Genomic DNA, 23273 nt, shown 5'->3' with positions numbered 1-23273 from the left:
AGGTGTTATTCCAGGGATCAAAGCAGGCCAACACTGCACCTCTACATGATCTGACCTCCTTATCAATCCAACCCCTTTGTAATAGGGCCTTTCTTTCCTTCAAGAGGTTGGGACACAAACACAGTATGTGCAAACGATCTTCCCTACGTTGGCCGCAAAGCTGGCATGTTTCCCAGGCACAGTCTCTTTTCCATTTGGAGAGATGACAGATCGTAGGAATCCCCCATTCTCAGTTTTAAGAAGCAGAGCTTAGTACGTGCACTGAAGGTGAGAGTTAGATAACTCTAAGGTTTCAGCTGAGCATAAGTGCTAAGAGTCATCCAACCATGGCTTCTAATGGGAAGGCTGGCCCTATCTTTGACTGAGGAAAGTCTTTTTGCACTGAGTTTTGTTAGCCTCTTAAATTCGTTTTGGATTACATGTAAGTCCCAGAGCTCGCTCAGGCCAAGAGTGCTGAGCCCACAGGATAGATAGTGGTGCCCAGCTGGCCATCATCTTGTGTTCAGCTGGGCCCATAAGTGGTGAGCCAAGTTACCCTCCTTTGACGCCCTCAGCTTATGACAGCTTATTAGAAACGTCACCATTCGGCCCATTGACTGTCTGCAGATGCCAAATCCCAGCCTAATTTGTGCTGGTGAAGTGTGGAAATGTAGCTGGAAAGTTGTTCTGAACATTTTTGCAACTAATTTGTCTAGTTGGCTGCTGTCTAGCCCTTTAGCACATCACTCCCATAGGTTAAAGTTGGAATGACCTTTTCCTTTGCCACTTGAAGGGTTGGAGCAAAAGTTGGGCCAAATGTTTTCTTGCGAATGGAGCTAAGTGCAAATGCTAATGCATTTCCTTTCTTTTTTTGTTCACCCAGTTGGCTCTTGTATCTGCCGTTGTTATTAAAGAAGACTCCTAAGTACTTGTGGCTGCTGGTTTCTTCTATTTCTACCAAATGTAAAACCCATGCCAGCTTCTTGGGCCTTCCTGAGTGAACAGGCAGAATTTTAGTTTTCTTCTTATTGATCTGAAGCCCATTCCTGTTTGAATATGCCGCAGTTGCGTACAGGAGCCGTTGTAGGCCTATCTTTGTGTGACTCAAGAGAACCACATTGTTGGCATACAATAGGTTTGACAGGTGGAGACTACCTATTTTGGGTGGGTGCGAATTAGCTAAACTCAGGGCTTCCGGGAGATCGGATATAAATGAATAAAAAAGTGTGGGGGCCAGGACACACCCTTGCTTAAGGCCTTGCGTTGTCGAAATTGGACGTGACAGTGGAGGAAGAGGCCAAAAGTAACATTCAAGAAGGTGGCCAAAAGTAATATTGGAGGATGTGGCCAACAGTCACATTTGAGGAACTGGCTAAAAGTAACATGCAAGAAGGTGTCCAAAAGTAACATTGAATGAAGTGGCCAAAAGTAACATTGGAAGAAGTGGCCCAAAGTAACATTGAAGGAGGTGGCCAAATGTAACATTGGAGGAAGTGGCCAAAATTAACATTGAAGGAAGAGGCCAAAAGTAACATTGGAGGAAGTGGCTAAAAGGAGCATTCAAGGAAGTGACCAAAAGGAGCATTCAAGGAAGTGGCCAAAAGTAACATTCAAGGAAGTGGCTAAAAGTAACATTGGAGGAAGTGGCTAAAAGGAGCATTCAAGGAAGTGGCCAAAAGTAACATTCAAGGAAGTGGCCAAAAGTCACATTCGAGGAAGAGGCCAAAAGTAACACTGGAAGCCTCCTGTGCAATAATGTTGGACAGGAGTACCTTGAACTCAACAAGATCTGTTTGGAATTCAAACAGACACACTCTAAAAAGAGCAAATTTCACTACAAAAGTACAAACATTGATTTATATATGTAATTACAATTTCAGGAAATGATCTAAATACCAGCAATCATCTGAATTTCATCAGTATGAAGACCGCTCCTAAACACAGTCTTGGCAGTGGAAGAAGTCACCCATGGCCATTGTGCACCATAGATGATCATAGTCATATAACAGCAATGTGGTCTCTGAGGTTTCAGCCTTCCATAAGAGTGGTATTATTATTATTATTATTATTATTAATAGTATTATTATAGTTATTATTGTTGTTGTTTTCCAAACAAAATGACAATGGCCTGCACTAGATCTCTGGCTCTCTTCTAATGCATCTCATCTCATATGTGTGTTTTCTTTGAAATATAAAAATGTTCTTTCTCTCTTTCTCTGCCTCTCATTCTCACTTTCAATATCTTGCTAAGTACACCCCTCTGACTGTTGCGCAGACTTCACCCAAACTCTTGCAGCCCGGAACAGCCAGCGGCCCTGCAACAAGCTGCAGGGTGATTCATATTATTCCATATTTTAGGCTTAGAAGAGAGACTGAGCATTGTGTGCTACCTACATATTTCCCTCAGACAAATATGCATTTTGATTTGTTACTGTGTGGGGTTCAATTGCTACAGGGGTTTAGAAATTACTTTATGAATACCGAAAAGTAGTAAAATTAGACTTTTGGTCTAAGATAGACTTTAGGTCTAACCCTAGACTTCAAGTCTATACTTAGACTTTTGGTCTAAAATCACCTTGTGAATCGAGCCCATAGTGTTAACATGCAAGTTTATTTAGAAATACTGTGCCTCTAAGAAAATTTAGAATAATGCACCTAGCTGTTGTATTTACATGTAATAGGCCCCAGAGGCCTAAAGTAGAATAATTGAGAGTTTGTTCACTTAGACATTGCATGAGCACACAGAAGTTAGTACAAGAATGCAGATATAACAAGAATGCTTAACTTCTGACCTTTGCACGAAATTGCTTTAATTTATCAAAGTATCATATATTTATACAGAATGTTTTCATTTGATAAATTCAAATGCAACTTCTGAGGTTTGTAAACCATCAACTTTGCTTAACATGTTATCACAAACTAGGGCCCTATGTGTAGGTTAAATATACCAATTAGGACTATTCCATTTTGACCAATTTTAAAGGGTGTGAACTGTGACCATATAGAAAAGGCAGATTTCCTACAGTAATCTTTTACTCTCAAAACCTTTGCTGTATAATAAACAGTCCACTGCAAAATAGGTGAGATCTCTTGCCTCTCTTCTCTACTTCTGCAAGGTTATAGGTTATCTACAGTGGTGTGGGGATAGGTTGGATATACCTAGAGGACCAGAATTAGTCTGTAACAAAACTGCCCTGACCATTGTTGAAATTAAGACCAAACTCCTGTAAAGTTGTTTATGCTCAAATGACAAAGAAAGACACTGTAAATCAAAGCAGCCCGTGTATATTTCAACACAATGCCAAACTGCTTAGCCTTTCTGTGAGTCCTAATGTTCACAAAGTGACACCTATCAGAGATTACCTCTGAAATTCCTGTTGTCATGGTCCAATAATATACAACTGTGGTCTCTGATCATCCAAGAAGGGAAAAAATGTCATCAATGCTGCAGTGCATTACCAACATACCCAAAGTACTATTGATGTATTAGGATTATCTTCTGCAGGGCAAACGACTTTCAATCTGCTATGTGTATTGCAATGTAAATATATAGCTAATCCTATCTAATTATAGTATTTCATTCATATCTCTAACACTACAGTTGCATTAGAAGCATTATCTCCTGAAGTCAGATGTCTTTTATTATATTTAAGGGGTGAAATGTGGAGGGGTATCCTAGGCTTGTGGCAATAGAGGGTACGGAGACCATGACCAGTCATTTAGGGACCTCGCCTTTCCTGCAAATCGTTTAAATAACCAATTTGTGGAACCACATGAATATTCGCTGTTCATAATTAAAACAAAAAGCTTGGAATTGGTTAATTGCATATATTGGTGAGTGAATGTTTGTAAAACTGATGTGGCCTCTTCAGGATACCAGAAGGTGACTCTTTCCTCCCGAGTCATTAAAGACACAAAAACCTATATATAATTATAAACTGATGAGTCATATTCAGGTGGGCTGTTTTATTTCTGTACAAAACCAACTTAAACTACTCAAATATTAGAAATTCTAATGTCATAGTTATCACTTCAACTTATAATGTATGCACTACCTTTAAAATTACTTATAACTCGCGGACCTTCATACACAGTGTTGTCAACTCGCTAGCCACACTACATTAACTATACTCGCATCTTCGCGATGCACTGGTTACACCCTTTCATATGAAATTATGGCATTGATAACAAAACTTATGACATCTCAAATGACAATTTGTGAGAACACTGTGTATGGCAGAGTGGCGAGTTATAGTTACTGTAGTGTGGCTAGCCACTGTGTAGTTATACTTATGGTCACATTTCTATATTTCAAACGGAAATTGATTTTTTTGTCTGCTAATAACTTTGGTGCCTTTTGACGAATCTTCACGAAACGTTCCCAAAATAGACTCATCATTCTCACCTCTTTCATGGAAAGTTTCGGGATGATCTGTTAAGCAGAGGTTGAGAAAAATGGGGAGTTCTAAAATGTGCTTTCTCTACTAGTTTTTACTTAGGAATTAGACACAGGTGAAGCCAAAAAGACTGAACAGATTCAGATTAAATTTGGCAGAACGGTCAATCTTGGTCCAAAAAGTGTGTTTTCGTGTACACTCATTCAGTAGTTTGGGAGAATTTAAGGTTTAAAAATAATTGTAGATATCACACTGTTAGACCTGTCAGCCTTAGGTTGGTATTCCCTCAAACCTTTTGCCGTCCCCCCTCTAATTTTTGCTGAATTTTTTTTTGTTAACCTTAGAGCTCCGAATACTTTGTCACTGTTAACCAATGTTAAAGTGCTTGTGCTCTCTCGCCTAAACATGGTACAATTGGCTTATACCCAATTGGCACATTTAATTTATTTGTAATTCCCTAGTAATGTGATAACCCATGTACCCCAGGCCTGACATTAAATTATACTAGTGGGCCTGCAGTATTAATTGTTCCACCCACTTATATAGCCCTGTAACACATGTACCAGGCCTGCCATTGCAGCCTGAGTGTGCAGTTTTAAACTGCTATTTTGACCTGGCAAAATAAACCTTTTGCCAGGCCCAAACTTTCCTTTTTAATACATGTATGTCACCCCTACATTTGAGGAACTGGCTAAAAGTAACATTCAAGAAGGTGTCCAAAAGTAACATTGAATGAAGTGGCCAAAAGTAACATTGGAAGAAGTGACCCAAAGTAACATTGAAGGAGGTGGCCAAATGTAACATTGGAGGAAGTGGCCAAAATTAACATTGAAGGAAGAGGCCGAAAGTAACATTGGAGGAAGTGGCTAAAAGGAGCATTCAAGGAAGTGGCCAAAAGGAGCATTCAAGGAAGTGGCCAAAAGTAACATTCAAGGAAGTGGCTAAAAGTAACATTGGAGGAAGTGGCTAAAAGGAGCATTCAAGGAAGTGGCCAAAAGTAACATTCAAGGAAGTGGCCAAAAGTCACATTCGAGGAAGAGGCCAAAAGTAACACTGGAAGCCTCCTGTGCAATAATGTTGGACAGGAGTACCTTGAACTCAACAAGATCTGTTTGGAATTCAAACAGACACACTCTAAAAAGAGCAAATTTCACTACAAAAGTACAAACATTGATTTATATGTGTAATTACAATTTCAGGAAATGATCTAAATACCAGCAATCATCTGAATTTCATCAGTATGAAAACCGCTCCTAAACACAGTCTTGGCAGTGGAAGAAGTCACCCATGGCCATTGTGCACCATAGATGATCATAGTCACTTGTTCACTTAGACATTGCATGAGCACACAGAAGTTAGTACAAGAATGCAGATATAACCTGCCTAACCGTCACATAGAACAGAAGTCTTCACAGAGAGCCCACCCCCTCTAGACACCAAGCCTAATTTGGTAGCCAAACTCATACTATGCACAGCCTTGACCCTGTATCAGATCCTTTGTGGGTAGGCAACTTCTCATGCTCAATCAATAAGACGCAGGTTGTAAAGTCCCTACAATGCTCAGCCTTTGCCTTTTACAGAAGACCTCATGAAGAGCCCACTTCCTGTAGATAAGCAAGCCTCAATAGGTGGCCAAGGCCATGCTATGCACAGCCTTTGCCCTGTATCTGACTCTTTGTTTGTATGTGACCTCTTCTGCACATGTCCTTTGAGGGGGAGATTGGCGTAGAATGCTTTTTTAAAAAACGGAATGTGAAACAGATCGAGTGGTTGTCCAGCTGTAGCAGTTAAAGGCAGAGAAAAATGGGTTCTTTACCAGGTATGGTAGTGCAGGAATACCACAGTATTTAAAAAATATATTTTTTAAAGAGTTTATTTCAAATAATTCGCGTAATTGGGAGCAAGGGTGGCTCTAAGAAGACACAGGGCAGCAAGTAAAGTTTCTACATTGTGCATGAACTGTAAAGAGGACAACAGTGCCATATACGGCAGTAGCAGAGTTCTGCTCTATGTCTGTGCAGAAACACTACCAGCTGCCATGCCCAATGCAGCCACCCTTGTATGATAGCGAAAGGGTCTCTGTGTTGTGGTCAGGATAGTTTTTGTGCAGAAAGGTGTTAGGTAATTTTGTCTTTGTATGTGTGCTGCAGAATGAATGTTGCTCTTCAGCTCTTGTTAGCAAATGGGATGCGTAGGCTTCAAGTAATTTCACATTTCTGATAACCTGTGCACATTTTGATCATACCCCATGATATCGCCTTCCCACATATGCAGCAGTTAGCTATTTTTGCAATCACATTCTTCTCTCCTGGATGGATACTATGAAACTACCGTACAAGAAAACCTTGATGGTTGGCGGAGTATCCGGTTACTGCTCCTCTAGACCTTCACTATCTTCTTCCGATGCCATTTTTTATTAAATTACCATAATAATTTAAAATAAAGCAACAGCAGAATGCCCCAGCTCAACATGCTTTAACGGATAATTCCATATGCGGAATATAGGTTTGGAACTTTATATAAATGGAGCCAATCAGATGCCTTTTACTGTGTGTGTCATAGGTACCAGTGCACTCCTGGGGGACCTCAACACCCAAATAGGAAACAATGTCACTAAAAGACTCATGGGATTCCCATTATTTGACCCAATTAGGAAAGGTATAGGCTGAAACTTAAATAGAAATCACTCTTTCATACCAAACACAACTTTTTAAAACATTTCCTGGTCTTATGGGTACTCCAGAGGGACTAAGAAGAGGAAGTAAAAACCACACGGAACTCCCACTGGTGCCTTCCATTGGTTTTGAAGGTCCCAAGGGAGTAGTACAGTGAGACAATGTAAAGTAAAAAAAATAATTAAATGCATAACATACAATAATTTGTAACATGAAAGCATACTATTGAAAATGTACTAAAAATATAACGGCAAAAGTTGACATTATAGTTAACCTTGAAAATTTGTCATTGCTTTATGGTATGCAGCCAGCAGCACTTGCCGCAATAAAAAGTATAGGCATTGCAACCGCCGTGGTGGCGGTCGCATTGTAATGCCTATGTCGGGACCGCCGACAGCTTGTTGGGAGGTCCTAATTCCCGATAGCAATCCTAATCAGCTCCTGGGTTAGCAACAATACTGTCTACGGTGAGGTAAAGGGGTGGTCTTGTAAGATTTACAATGGAGTATGTAAGATTGTGGAACACACCCGGGAAGCATATTTGTAATTGTTCAGAGCTGAAAAATGTGTGTCCTCCAAAACCATCACCAATGATTTAATTCCTGAATCAATAGCTGAATGATTATGAGAAAAACATTACTTTAGTAAAGAGCGTTAGTACAACTGTGACATTACAATATTGAAGCAATTTCAGTTTGGCTCCTGAATGATGATGTTGTCTCCTGATGTTAGGATGCACTGAACATTAAGAGTATCTGTAAAAACTAACTCAAACGTAGGGAGAAAACAAAAGATTATTTTAAAGTGAAATGAAAACAGGGAAATATCGAATTTGAAATATTTTATAGCATTAAAATTATATGCTAAGCAACAATTTTAATTTCCTCTTGTTTAATGAATAAAACTTTCTGATACATTGAATTACTGACAATGTAATCTGTTGCAAAATGTGTGTTTTTGTGATTCAATAGTGATTCAAACTGTATTAAGAAAACAAAAGCCTTCAATAAGAAATGCACAGAACTTTCATTGTCAATGTCTTTATCTGAAATTAAGTACTAAAAAGGGATGAAATATTGTGAGAAAAACATAGACACCTTTTTCAAGCCTTCTGTAGTTTGAGGCAATCTCTTTGAACATAGGGAAAAGTGAGAAAGCACAGTTTATGAGCTCAGGAAGTTTTTATTCAGTATTAAGAATCATATCTATGAAAAATTCTTCATTTAAGCAATCTTTGTAATGGCTCTGTGGGTGCAACTTGATTTATTGACTACAAAATCCTTTGTGTTCATTTCTGGTCTCAGAAAGATGATATAAATCTTGGGTGCAAAGATACAGAAGAAGATACTAGCACCAGAGGACAATATTGCAAATATCTCCACAGCTACCATGTATTTTCCTTTCGTGCTGAGATAGGCTGGGATAAAAGAGAGCCAGACACTGACAAACACAAGCATGCTGAAGGTGATGAACTTGGCTTCATTGAAGCTGTCAGGCAAATTCCTAGCCAAAAAAGCAATTCCAAAACTCACACATGCCAATAGTCCCAAAAACCCCAACATGCAGTAGAACATTAGGATTGAACCTTCATTGCATTCGGCTTCAATCTTCCAACTGCCAGCATTGTTGTTAAATTCCGGGAAAGAAGGGTTTGTCCCGAGCCAGATAATTCCCAGGCTAAACTCCATCAAGGAGCAGGCCAGCACAATAGAGTAAGATGTCTTGGAGCTTAGAAGTCTTCTGATATTACTGCAGGGTTTTGTAGCCCTAAAAGCAATGACCACAGTGATTGTTTTAGCCATCACACTGGAAACAGCAAGTGAGAAGGATATTCCAAAGATCACCTGACGAAGCATGCAGGTCACTTTCTTAGGCGGTCCGATAAAAACTATGGAACATAGGAAGCAGAGCATGAGTGAAGCAAGGAGAATGTAACTGAGATGGAGATTGTTGGCTCGCACCACTGGAGTGTGCTTATACTTCATGAATATACAGAAGATACCAGTAGAACTCATGAAGAGGAAGATGGAGATCAAAGCCAAGATGGCACCCAGTGGCTCTTTGTAGGACAAATAATCAATTTTCTTTGGTATGCATCTGTCTTTTTTGTTACTCGACCAGTGGTCAGCTGGGCACATCAAGCAGTCTAGGGAGTCTGAGGACAAAATCTGATGGTTAATATTTAGCAAACATCTTGCTCATGAAGCATTTAATTCCATTATTAAATCCCCACATGCAGTTTTGAATTGCTCTTTTTTTGATTTTTTATTGTTACAAAAAACAGACAAATAAGTGTATTGGTACAATCAACAGCCACAGGATTAGGAACAGTCTGAGCCATTATTCTAGAGTAGGAGAAATAATTTTATATCTTGCATATGCAAATGTCATTTGTATAATGGAAGTTTCCAGGTAAAATGAAAACAAGCCTCCCAAACATTTAAGATATTGAATCATTTGTAAAGCATTATACTACGTTTAATGAATAGATGGAAAGTAAAGAGCCATTTAGAGCAGTGCTTTATTGAGATCCAGTGGGTCTTGTCACATTCGTCTAGTTTTCCATGCCTCCTTTAGATGCAAGAGAGCTACCTTTTTCAGATGGTAGTGTCTGGGCTATTGCAAACCCCATTAGTGGTGGCTAGCCACCAGATCTTTGGTCTGGGTAGGCATGCTCTGTTTAAGTAATCAATGCTATCTTTTCCTGCACGCTATAGTCCCTTAATGCATGATCGTAACAACTACATGGCTCACTAATCAGCTCTGATCAATTTCACTAAAATTGCTTCTGCCTAGTCAGACTACTGCCAGTTAGCTAGTACCCACCAATTTATAAGTTTGTGTATGAGTTATTGGCAAAGCACAAACTTAGATAAGGCAAGAGTGCAGGATATGATTCTGGTTTATTTACAGGTAAGTGGAGCAAATATCAACACAGTATTTTGTATGTAGATCCTGATCCAGAATCCATCATTATCTAAATGTCTTTTCCAATGGAGTATAAGAATTGTCCCACATACATTTATAAAAAAATCCTGGTTGAATGCTAGATATTATAAATAAATAATACTCTTTAATATTACACACATCCATCGCCATAGGTGTGCTAACTTGTCCAGACCATCCCTTGATCTCAAACATAGTTGCATTACCAGTAGAGACATATTAACACTAATGTAGTGACTTGGAGATTTGTAGGATGAAGTTATCACCTCTTTTTGGTAAGCTGGAACATGTCAGATAGGGATAGAAGTGATGATTCTGTCAATCTCATGTTGTAATGCACACCTCCACCCTGCCTTACAACAACCAGTAGTCACCATGTCACGATCTCTAAGTGGTAATCAGTGCCCAGATTTGACACTGACTGCAGCTAGGGAAGATCGGAGAGTGGATAATAATTGATAAGTTCTGCCAACTCAGATCTGCAACTAGACTCTTCACATCCTGCCACTTACACAAAAGTTGCTGTAGGAGAAATCATTAGGTTTGCATGTGCATAGAGTTTTAATTTCCGCTGGAGCAAATTAATTGCCATTGATTATTGGCCTTTGGATTTCAGAGGTACCCTCCAGGAATAAACTGAGTGCAAGGACTGGCCTTTACTGACTGAGCTGCAAATAGGGGGGAATTCTAGGGCACCACAAGGCTAATACTACAAATGTACACTGGACACTCTACCACAACATATTGTAAAAGTACAGATGGTTTGGAATTCCGAGGATTAGCCAATTACTTCCATGCTTGCATGAAAAAGAGGGGCTGATCATTGACAATTTCTAGTTCCAGCAGTTTACCAGGGCTATATATTGGTTGACAATAAGCTCCAAGGCAATAACATGTTGGAAGAATCGTCACCATGAACATGCACTTGTGTAACCCAGTTTATCTCCTAAATTAAGAGCAAGAGTCACTGTTTATGAAGGGTAGATCATGCCATGGTGATGGCAAGGTGGACTCTTGGGGAGAAATTGCAGCACATTAAGAGAAGTCTTAATGTGGGGCGCAGATGAGTGTTACTCTCAGACAGTTGTGATTGTTGTCTCTTTCTTGGCAAACAAACCTCTTATCACCTTTAAGCCATATGTTCTTGACAAATATGGCAAAGATGCATTAATTAATTAATTAACTAATTAATTGATTACTGGTTTGTTTGTAGCATTCCATTTTCACCATCTACTCACAGTAGAGCTCTAGGTAAGCCAAATGCAAGGACTATCTCCATAATTTATACCTTTATACTTTTATACCCTTGTCGTTGAAATAGAGTAGAAGTTAGCAATTGGGAAGTTGTGGTAGGGAAAAGTGGTGTGCCAATTGCTGTAAGGACCCCCCAAAAGCCTTGTACATGACGACTAAAATATTGGATTTATCTCCTGACTTCAATGAGAGCTAGTGGAGTCGTTTCAAGTTTTTTTTCATATCTTATTTACAAAGAACAAGCTAACATTTGGGTGCCTGATTCTGCACTCTCTTCAATCTGTCAAAAGGTATTTTGGTTTCTTGGTAGGTCACTGTAACTGATATCGCAAGAATCATGGGGCATCATTATAAAGGGTCCTGTTTGCTGCAATATGTTTTGAGTTTGAGGGCGGAGGATGATTTTCCTAACTATATAATGCTGAAATGGAGCATCCAACATATTGTTGTTGAAAGCAAAACTGAGAGTTTCGTTGGTGGTGAAACCCTGTTTTTTTCCTACTTTCTGAGATGAATGCAGAGTTAATCCGAAAGTCACAGGCAACTGAATTATACAGGATTTAAAAATATATCACACATTAGCAATCTTTGCTTTATCGCTATTTAAACAGAGGAAGCATTAAAAAATCTATCTGTTGACGTGGTCAAGACATTTGTATAACTGGACTGAGTACAGAATGATTCTCCAAAAATACAAGCATAAAGACATCGGGCCTCATGTATTAGTTTTTGTAGTAGGGCAGCGCCGCAGGCCTTCCTGCTGCGCTGCCCTACAGCAATAGAAAAGGGAAGGAATGCGCCGTATCTATGAGACACGGCTCATACTTGGCCTTTTCCCGTGCCCTGGCACAATATGATCTGCCCTGGGACAACGCAGGCACCTTTGCACCTTGGTGCAAGGGTGCCTGGTTTGCAGGGATGATTGTTCCTGCACAAAAACAATGACAAGGTTTTTTTTCCTCTTTCTATGTATGCCTCCATGAGGAGGAGTGCGTTTTTGATGCTGCCTCAGATTTACAATTCTCATAAATCTGGGGCAGTGTCAAAAAGCAATGGATGATGCTGTGAATGCCCCCAGCAACACCCATTGCACTCCCCTTTAATGCAGGAAACTGTGTTAAAGGGAACAATATTTATCAGGCAGCATTAAGCCAAAAAAGTGGCTTAGTGCTGCCTGATAAATATCGTGCACGCTCCTCGCCACAGAACATCACAAATAAGTGATGTCCCGGCGGCGCAAGGGGCCTCATAAATGAGGTCCATCATGTGCGTGAAGAAGAATATTTACTCAGCATTTGCATTAGTCAGAGCATGTCAATGTGAAACAGTGGCAGTGAAGTCAGGATCCCTATAGTGCACAACGTCTTCTTATGAGTTGATAAAGCTGAAGCTATAATGCACAAATCATTTTGATTACAGAACACTAAAGTGATCAAAGGGATGTTATGCTACTGAGACATAAATGTGTATAAGAGCAGGCTGCCTGACTTCATCAATGCTGGCACAAAACTCTACCTGATATCCACGAGAGTGTTTCAGTTCTTCTATTAATTTTATCTGCAGGTCATGGAAACTGCAGACAGGAGCAAAGCCAGCACCTGCAGCAGCACAGGGAGGAGCCAATCCTCCCCTAGACATACCTAATTTAGCTGTGACCCCCTGTCTCCCCCCCCATTCAGCATCCCACTGGCAAAGCCGCTGACACTTTCTAACTGGTCTGAGCAAGTAAAAAAGGTTGATAGTTTTTTCTATCAAATGAGAAACAATATATTAAAGCCCCCAGTATTACCTGCTAACTGTAGGTGTTCCTCATTGAAGGGAGAATTTGACAGAATTTGAAACAAGGATACCAGCCAGAATGAATGATTCTAATCCAATGAATCCCTGCACCAAATTCATAATACACCTGGCTCCTTAACTTACCCCCATAAAAAAACTGTTGTCTGGAGATTTTCATTTTTGATTTCCGTTTTGTATCATTAGGGAAGTAATTTAGCTCGGGTACATATTGCTAATCCGGGGAACATGTTTCTGGATGATATTTTTAAAAATGGAGGATGTGTTAAAGTGATGATGTAATATTTCAGGAACCATGCGACCGATAAACTTCATTCTGATGTCATTCATTCATTCATTCATTAAGACTTTATTCGGTTATAAAACAATGATAACCATAAAAGTACATTAAAAAAAACCCCAAAAAAAACATATTATATCACATTTCATAATCCACATTTCAAATTTCAAGTTTAAACATTTCACATTTCAGATGATTTCAAGTCAATAGTGGTAAAATAAAATGAGTGTTAAAAGGCACATGGGCTCTAAAATACATTTAAAACAGTATCGATTTTCTTAAATGGAAAACATTTCTAAGAAATACAGAAACCGAGGCAACCGTGAATATATCCTCAAGTTTTCGTATAATCAAAAAGGCAGGTCGGCATTGTCTAAGATTCATATATTTTATGATTGGCTTAATCCACCGTTCCCTAGGAATAACATAATATTTACAAAAGAATAAAATATGAATATCCGATTGGGAGGAAATGTTATCACAGGGGCATTTAATAATTCCAGCTGACCAATCATTCTTTACAGGAAAACTCACAGACCTAAAAAGAAACCCAAGTCTAAAACGTATCAGCAGGAACTTTTCATGTTCCGTCAACCGCAGGGTTAAATATGGTTGGATATCCTGCGATATTAAAATCAATTGATGGGACATCACAGTTTTTTTTGTCAGTTCCGTTCGTTCTCTTAACTCCTCTAGGTACATAATGCATAACCTTTTCAGTTCCTTCCTAGAGATCGTTACCATAGACTCAGGATCATCATAAAATTCCGGGTGGTTAATGTGTCCGCAGAAGCTTTTAATATACTTCAGCCATTTTATTCGGTGCACATTCTCCAGATTTAGGGTATCCCTCAATATGAGGCGATTCAGATGACACTCATTTGTAGTCCAAACCCTATACCACAGGAGGACAGGCTGAATTCTAATGAGGTCCTCAATATATAACATTCCAAGCTCAGCATGGACGTTATAAGTGGATGTGCTTTCTGGAGTAGCTAGAAGAAATTTCAAAAAGCTATTCTCTGTTAGCTGAATACTAGCTACATTTGAGTAGCCCCAAATTCCTGCACCATAAGTTGCCACGGGCACGCAACTGGATTTATAAATACACAATAACTCTTTCAATGGTTTCTTACCCATCTTTTTACTAAAAAGTTTAAGGGCCATTATGGACTTAGTGAATTGCATGTTTCTCCCCTTAACTGCAGCATTCCACTGACCTGAGCATTCAAACATAATTCCTAAATAGGGGAAAGTAGAAATATGTTCTAATGGCTTAGACTCTATGAACATAACTTTTTTCCTCTGTTTAGTTTTAGTGCCACAAATCATGGAATAAGTTTTTGTACAGTTCACCCTCAGGTCCAAACTAGTCATAAAAGTGGAAAAGGAAGTAATCATAGTTTGCATTGCAACAGGGGTCCTTGCCATCAGAACGGCATCATCGGCATAAATTAAGGCCGGAATATGGCGTTTTATTGCCGATGGCATATCTGTGCAGTCCCTCAGCAAGACATCCTCAAGCCCATTAATATAGATTGTAAATAAAAACGGAGCAAGGACGCATCCTTGTCTTACTCCCCTCGCAATATTAAACATTCTGGTGCATTCTCCCTTTAGACCGAATCTAACTGTGGCCCTAGCCCCATTGTACAACTCCCTTAGGAAACAAATAATATTATCCTCAACTCCCAATCGTGTTAAAATTAACCATAGTTTACTGTGTGTAACACAGTCAAAAGCGGAAGTTAAATCTACAAAAGTTAAAAACATTTTCCCGCCCGTAGCCTTGGTATATTTTTCCAATAGAATGAATAAGTTGAGTCCTTGATCAACAGTCCCAACCCCTTCCCTAAACCCATATTGCAAGTCGCTGATAATCTTGTGCTCGTCAGCCCACACCTGCAACCTATCAAGGATAACCCTGCCCACAATTTTGATGGTAGAATCGAGTAGGGATATAGGGCGATAGCATTTACAGCTTTCCCTATCGCCCTTTTTAAAGATTGGTACTATTATTGATTCATACCAGGTGTTAGGGAGACCAAGCTTACAAGCAGCGTTCAAAAATCTGGTTAATAGGGGAGCCCATAATGTGAGATTATCTTTAAAAACATCTACCGGTACCCCATCAGGGCCTGGTGCCTTGCCCCCCTGGCTCAAACTAATACCCTTCAACACCTCACTCAATGTGAATGTGAGGTTCAAGCTCTTAAATTTTGTGGGTATGTTAGGTAAATCTTGCTTTATCGATTCACTCAAAGGGTCAACGGGGCTGTAAAGGGACTCAAAATAACTCACCCATTCATTCTCACCAATGGCTATCTCAATCCTCGCCTTGGTGTCGTCCTTAAAATATGGTGCGTTTACTGCCCTCCAAAAGGCAGTCATATCTCTCCGTTCTGAAGCACTTAGTAATTCCTCCCACGCTTCCTTCTTTAAGCTGGCCCTCCTATTCTTAATTGCCAGTTTATAAGACTTACGAAGCTCTCTGATCTGAATTTTATCCCTTACTTGTCCGTTTAATGCCAATTTGAGTTTAGAGTGTGCCTTCGTACACTCTTGGTTAAACCATCCCTCCTTTTTCCTATTACTGTTATTATGTTTTTTCAAACTAACCCACAGACTTTCCTTGATGCATGTTACAATAGATTTAAAATCATTTACTACTTCTAGATCTTTGGAGGCAATATCCAAACAAGTATTAAAACATGTATTACATGTCTTAATTAGGTTAGAAAGAAAGACAGCAGGTACGATTTTTGACCATTTTATGGCGTATCCGTTTTGTCTAGAGATAACAATGTCTCTAGATTGTGGCCTAGGAATGCTATCTAGGATAACACGAGGGTTACTAAGTTCCACCTTAATGGGAAAATGATCACTGAGGGATAATTCTAAAACATCATAATTTCTAACACTACTCCTAAAGCACGAAGAAATCAAAACAAAATCAATTACAGAGGAGAGTCCCCTACCACAAAAGGTGGGAGTAAACAGAACTTCTGGTTGACAGAGTGTGTTTGCAAACCCTAAGTCATTCACAAAAAGAATCTCATTTAGGGCGTCGCCCTTACCATTATGTTCAAAATGTGTTGGTGCGGACTCTTTATCCAAAGTTAGACCACAAATTCCATTTCTGGCTCTATTACATTCTGATGTCAAAACTTAGGTTTTTGGGGGTCAAGTAGTCTTATAAAGACAGAAAATAACTCCCCAGAGCAACCCTGCTGCCATTTTCTAAAATAGCACCTCTATAATGATGTGTTTTTAGCCATCATATTGGTAATCTATTTTAATATTTTTTTTATTTCAGGTTTTCTGTTGTATCAAATTCATAAACATGAGCGAAGAAGGTGGTAGCAGAGGATATTTACCTCCTGACAGAGTTGCTAACTACAAAATCTGAGGACTCCTTCAACAAAGAAAAATGTGCTATAGGCCAAACTAATCTGAAAAAAAAGCCAGCATCAACTGCGGCTGGACAGAAGAGAGTCTGAGATGCTGCGGAAATACGGCAAGACAAAGCTCACAATAGATTGAAACTGATTGGGGAAGAGGGTCAAATATTTTATCATTGTAACAAGTGCTACAAGTCGTCTACAATGGAAAAAAGTCTGGGAAAAATTTGGCAAACAAATAGCAGAAACAAGTGAATCATAACAAGAATCTGAGTCTTCTGAGAAAGCGACAACAACAAAACCTAATGCCCATCAACATACAAGACCGATGGCTACCCCTCGTCCACCTCCAACAACTGATCAGAAAGCAGAGGATCTGCAATGTGTTATCTGTGGTTAAGCCAGAACAAAGGCCAAAGAGATTGATGAGGAAAATAAAATACAGAGTATGTGAGTCTCAAAGGGCAAACATATTTTTATCTGCAGCTAGTCTCTTCCAAGATGAAGTTTTCAGCCAAGTAGCTATCTAAACAGTGAGGTGAATGCATTTGCAGCTGATTTGTTTGCCCACCTGAAGTGCATGCATGTATACATTCAAAAATATGAATGTACAATGAGCTCCCAACAGCAACTTAACCTCCAGCCTTCATTTAACTTTGCACTCTTTGAAAAAGCAAATTAAGTTTTAAAGCCACTCTTAAGTGAGGACTATGGGTTCACAGTCAGTGAGATCAGATGAATAATGCTCAACATTGATGAAACTGTATTGATCCATAAGAATGAAATGAAGATTTTTCTGGTGATAATGTACAATTACAGAATTCTTTTTTGTTAGTCTAACTAAGATCACACTATCCAGTCAAATCAGCAGGAACCATTTTAAGAAACGTCCTAAAAGATTTTGATTTTGGACATAATTACAAATTTTGTGATGCCCCAGAGCTCCGCAAATTATGGGAGACAACAAGAATGCCTGATGTTGTCTTAACATTTTTTACATCATTGTTTAATATCAGCAGAGCAAAACTGTTACAAACTAAATTAGTTCTTGAGTTGGGAACAGAAGCAGGCAACATTGATGATGGCTTTGAAGATATAAGTGCAGAAGTGGAAGACACTCTATTGAACTGACAGGTTTATGCTGTGCAAATGTAGAGTCTTTTCCAAACCATGTTTTATGAATTACATCACAGCAAAAAGAAAACTCCACTGCACATGATGACTGCTCATGCAATCTATGACAAGTGCAAAGATAGAGAGCTAATCACTTCAATGGATAGGTTGGTGTATCAACAAGTTATAGTGACATAGTACTAAGTAGGAACTTATTAGCAGCTCATGCTGTAAAATCTTGTGAATCCGACAGCACACCACTTTCAAGTCACTTTACAAGGAAAGGATTTACAATTGCTGCTCTTGATAATTTTTATTTTGAAGACAGCTCTTCTTTGTCTGGAGCATCCAGCACACACGATACTGCCATGGTGCTTTTTCAAGACTGTACCAATAAATTAGCTGCTGGAAAACAAGCTCTGTCAACTGTAGGCATAAAGGAACAAAGCTGCAAATTTATAACCCAACTGCCTTTTCAACGTGTGTAAAATCACTACAAGCCATCAACATGTCCAAGTCTACCAGAAAGTTTCAAAGTAGCTAAGGACCTGGATCTTCTTCTACCTGATGCTGCGGTCCGCCAAGATGATTTAACTGAATTTATCATGCTGCTTATTTAGTGTGGACTGAAGAATGAATGAAGAAAAGCCAGCTCCTCCAGAATACCATCCCACTGATAAAGGTTGGGTGTTTACCAGTAATAACATTCCAGTCACAAGCTGCGCAACAGTATCGCAGCTCTAAAACAATTCCAAAATGTACATCCTCAGATTGAAGGCCAGCCTATCCTGCCAATTTTCGGCGATAAAGGTGTTTTCCGTAACATGGGTTCTGACTCAGATTGGGAAAGTCTGAACGTCATTTGAAGCCGCTTCCGACCGACATCGTAATGAGGTCCTTAATATGGATATCTTCCAAGTGAGAACAGGTAAAATTCAGTGAAATTGCACTGAAAAATCCTCTTTTACGGATTTTGAGGTATACTTTTAAAAATTTAACTTTTAGGAAGTTAGCCATTTAGGGCCATATTTAGGTAGCATCACATTTACCGACTCATAAATACCGAATTTTACCGATTCGGTATTTATGAAGCGGTAAATGTGATGTAGGTAATAATTCGGTAAATTTTACCAAATCGGAAAAATTCGGTAATTATGAATCGGTATTTACCGATTCGGTAATGAGGCATACCTTCCCATTGATTCCTATGGGCCAGGAGGCCCATAGGAATCAATGGGAAGCCATTCACCATTACCGATTCGGTAAATACCGATTCGGTAATGGGGGGAGCATATTCAAGGGTGGCAGGGTGTCACATTGACACCCTGTTGCACCCCTGAATCTTGCATGTGTGCACATGTGGCGCACATACATGCCCTAAGGGCATGTATGTGCGCCACATGGCACTCTTAAATCTGCAAAATATTACTTTTTGCAAGGTATTCGTTATTTATCACCAACCTGTATTTGGTGGTAAATAACAAATTCTTAATACTAATTTTCACTCTTTAGAGTGCTCCCTACATATGATTTCAGGATTCGGTATTTACCGAATCAGAATTTTACCGATTCGGTAATTTGCCGAATCCTGAAATTATGCCTCCTACATCTCAAATAGCTAAATACCGGTCGGTAACGGGATATTTACCGAATTTCGGCCGTTACCGACCGGTATTTAGCTACCTACATGAGGCTCTTAGTGCCTGCCGCCTGTCTCTAGGTCACATGAGTAGGTGTAGTTGGCAGTTGGTATTTGTGTATTCCCCCCTCCAGACAATCAAAAACTATAGAAAGCTTAAGTGTGGATGGATGAGCCATGATTGTAAGGATGTGATTGCAGAGTTGGGCACAGCACCACTTACACAAGAATAGGCTGTGTTCTTCCTTCACACAAAGGATTGATTAGCCCCCTGTAGTCAGTCTGGAGCCGGATCATGGAAGGCAGGAAACCTGAGCACTTCAAAGGGAATCATCTAGAAGTGTCTCCCATTTCAAAGAGGTATAAATATTACACCTCAGACACTAATTCTTCAGTACACTTCTGGGCAAGTGGAGGACTCTGCCAGGAAGAAAGACTGCTGTACTGCTGAAAGTACTGGCATTGCTGCCCTGAAGGACTGCTGTCCTGCTGTGCTGCCTTGCTTCACTGCAGCCCTCCAGCTGGGTGAGAAGGACTGGAACCTGTAACCTGGAAGCAGGGCCAGCAGAATGACCCCAATTAATAGTCTCTTGTAATCAGCACCTGCGCACAACCATGAGTCTACCCTGCCAAGTGGTGCCACCCCAGTCGTGAAGCCTTGGAAGTGTGCCTGTGGGTGTTCTGCCAGCCTATCTGTGGACCTAGCAGAACCAACCTATCTCCTCTGCTGCACGGAGCCACCCTGACCTGACCCGACGCATTGCCGCTGCTTTGTGGACTTTCGGGATGGAAGGACTTCGTATCGCCCTCACAGGCTCATCGGAGCCGCCAATGCCTGACGCATCCTCAACACAGGCCCTTGCATTGAAAGCCTCTTGTTCCCAGCAGTCTTGATGATGACGCAGGACTCTGCATCGCAATCAACTCAGCTTGGAAACCAGGGGGTGCACAACTCCTCCTTGACACAGGGCTCCACATTACAATCTTCCTCATCAACAGCCTCCTTAACGACAACAAGGGACCTTCCATCACAGCCTTGCAGCTCCCTGGGACCAATGCTGCATGCCTCATCTCTGACCTGGACCATACATCGCCTCAGCTTGCTGATGCAACTTTTACTCAGGACCTCACAAAGCTCCACAACCAGGATTTAAGGTACTCTTGTTCAATGGGTCTAACTGGGTCCCTACAGCCGGCCGGCAGTACATCACGGTCGGCCTGAACTTGTGACTTTGTCCTGGTCTGGCGCAACCAGATTACCACAGTCGGCACTTTGTGATTTTTGGCGATGTTTTCACAGAAATCTTTAAACCTACAAATTTCCAGTTATACTGATTGGATCTTTGTTGTGTTTAACTTATTTTATTTTTTAAAGCTTATTCTATTTTTCTAATTTGGTGTGGGGTGTTTCTTATGTGGTGTTTCACATTTTTTCTGTTTGATGTGCTGCTTATACTTTACACATTGCCTCTAAGTCATTTCAATTCTCTCATAGTACTATCTCAGGTGTGATTGATAACATAGATTCAGTGCCATATTTCACGGTATGACCACATAGAAGCAATATTTTCCACTCCTTTATTGAACAAGGGCATGTTTATTGTGGTGGAGCACACATATTTAATAACACAGTGGCTATTTTACAATTATGGGTCAGCATCACTTTCCATTGAAAAGGCATTTTTTGTTTTCCTGATAACTTCTGACACTGTGGACTGATTTTCACAACACTTGGCAATATGATCGCTGGCCAAGTGGTCATCTTTGTACATTGAAAGCTACCGCTGTTGCTACAATTTGTTCAATATTAAAAAAAGTATGGTGGATGACTGCTTTCAGTTTTGATGACTGCCCATCAAACCTTTACAATGTGGAAGTTTGCTTCCAAAAAACAAAAAAACTAGCAGCACTTGTAGGATTTTGGGGCATTTTACTTTCTTCCTGTCCTTCACAGGCAGTTTTTCCTGGTGGTGATGGACAAGAAAGAAAAAGACATTATACTTCCCACATTAAATAGGGGGGGCTCCATTAGTGGAATACTTAAGGTGGGCGCTTCTCTAAATGGGGTGGGAGGACCAAGGGTTTTGTGGGTAGGGTATTTCATCACATTTATGATGGAGTAACATGTCCACCAAACTCTAAATTGGGCACTTGGACAGTTATGTTTTGGCATGGCAAGTTTTGTGAAAATCTGTTCATGAGAAAAAATAAGGGAAGGGTGTGAAAATGTGTATCACTTCCATTTTAGATCCCATGGAAATTTAGAGGAAATATAGAGAAAAAGCTGCTGAATGAATTTACACCAAACTTGGCAAGAACGTGGAACTTTAATCAGAAAACATGTTTTATCTTGATTAGATGTAAACCAATCCAGCACCTTCTGAGATATTTGCATTTAAAAAAGCTGTCAGGCAGGAATTAAATGGTTAATTCTTGAGTACTTAATTAAGACATCAAAAATAAAGTGATGGAAGGAATGCTTGAATTAATCTCAGCCACTGGCAATCGCTGGAGCCGCATCTCCCTCCATCATTTTTGCCCATCTCAATTTAGGCCCAGCAATATACAAATCAGTCTTGACCCTGCTCCAGTGGGAACAATCCAGTCCGAACTGCCAGGCCAGGTCCTCTCTGATCTGGAATACCAGTAACCCAGGACCATTTTTTTCACTTATTAAGGCTCATCAGCCAGGTATAGCTTGGTTCCAAGGGCGCAGTGAGCACAGAACCCATGTCTTTGCAAGTCACATTTAGGCATCATAAACAAAGGGATGGATTGAATGCTTGAATTAATCTCAGTCACTGGCACTCAGGCGGGCAACTTCCCAATCCATAATTTTTCACCCATCATGCCACCATAGTTTGGACCCAGCCATATGAAAATCCATGTTTACCCTGGTGCAATAGGGTATGTCAAGCCCAAACTGCCAGACCATGTTCTCCCTGGACCCTAACACAAGCAACGCAGGAGGGGTTTCACCCTTATTAGGGATCGTCAGCCAGGGGTATCTTGCTTCCAGTGGCACAGGCAGCACGGGACTCACATCTGGGCATATCTGTCACACTGAGGGCATTAAAAACAAAGTGATGGATGGAATGCTTCAATTAATCTCAGTCCCAGAGCTAGCTAGCCCCAAGGCAGTAGTGAGGGGTGCCCAGATGTGTGTAAAAAAACACTCCTGGAAATGAGCTCTGTTTGTGCTGCACAATTCAAGAGTCAGAGCAGACTGAGTTGACTTGTGAGGTTCATGTACTATTAAAAAAAAAAAGATAAATGCACAAGCAAAATCAAACACTGAAATGAGTCCAAAACATGATCTTTGCCGCTCCGATCAACTCAAATGATTAGTAGATGAAGTTAAGACCTAATGGCTTCGCTTTAGTCACACTTGGTTTATTTTAGATTTTGGGTGAAAAGGACTTTATTACGTTAGAATACATTGTAAAGTCAGAACTGACCTGGTCATTTCAAGATGGCTAATATGCTGGCAAAACTATAAGACTGTGTGTTTACTATTTTAGTCCTTTCTTTATTTCTAAGGTGTTTGTATATGGCAGGCAAGTTAAGGACTATTGAGATGCCTAGACCATTTTCTTTAACTGTATGAAAAGAGTGTGGGTCGAAGATGCTCCAAGGAAGTTGCAAGAGCATGACTGGAAACCTGCTTTTAAAACTTAGGTAGCTGGGGCCAGAGGATTCTAATCAGTCTCATGATAATGGCATTGGAAGCCCATCTGGTGCTACTGGATCCATATTCAGGTTTTGTGGTGTAAACGTGCTGATAACCTCTGC

The 23273-nt window shown here is 40.1% G+C and overlaps 1 protein-coding gene across 1 annotated transcript in view; it reads right to left on the bottom strand.

The window, feature by feature from the left end:
* Positions 1-8274: 8274 nt before the first annotated feature.
* Positions 8275-23273, bottom strand: part of LOC146796876 (vomeronasal type-2 receptor 26-like) — a 117443-nt gene continuing 102444 nt past the window's right edge. Inside the window, exon 7 of the mRNA XM_085631410.1 lies at positions 8275-9206. Within this exon, the coding sequence (XP_085487536.1) occupies positions 8275-9206 (932 nt within the window). The remainder of the gene's footprint in view (positions 9207-23273) is intronic.

The sequence above is a fragment of the Triturus cristatus genome, chromosome 10, assembly GCF_964204655.1.
Source record: "Triturus cristatus chromosome 10, aTriCri1.1, whole genome shotgun sequence".
Classification (NCBI taxonomy): Eukaryota; Metazoa; Chordata; class Amphibia; order Caudata; family Salamandridae; genus Triturus; species Triturus cristatus.
Note: the sequence above shows the minus strand (reverse complement) of the source record. Positions and strands in the feature narration are given on the sequence as shown.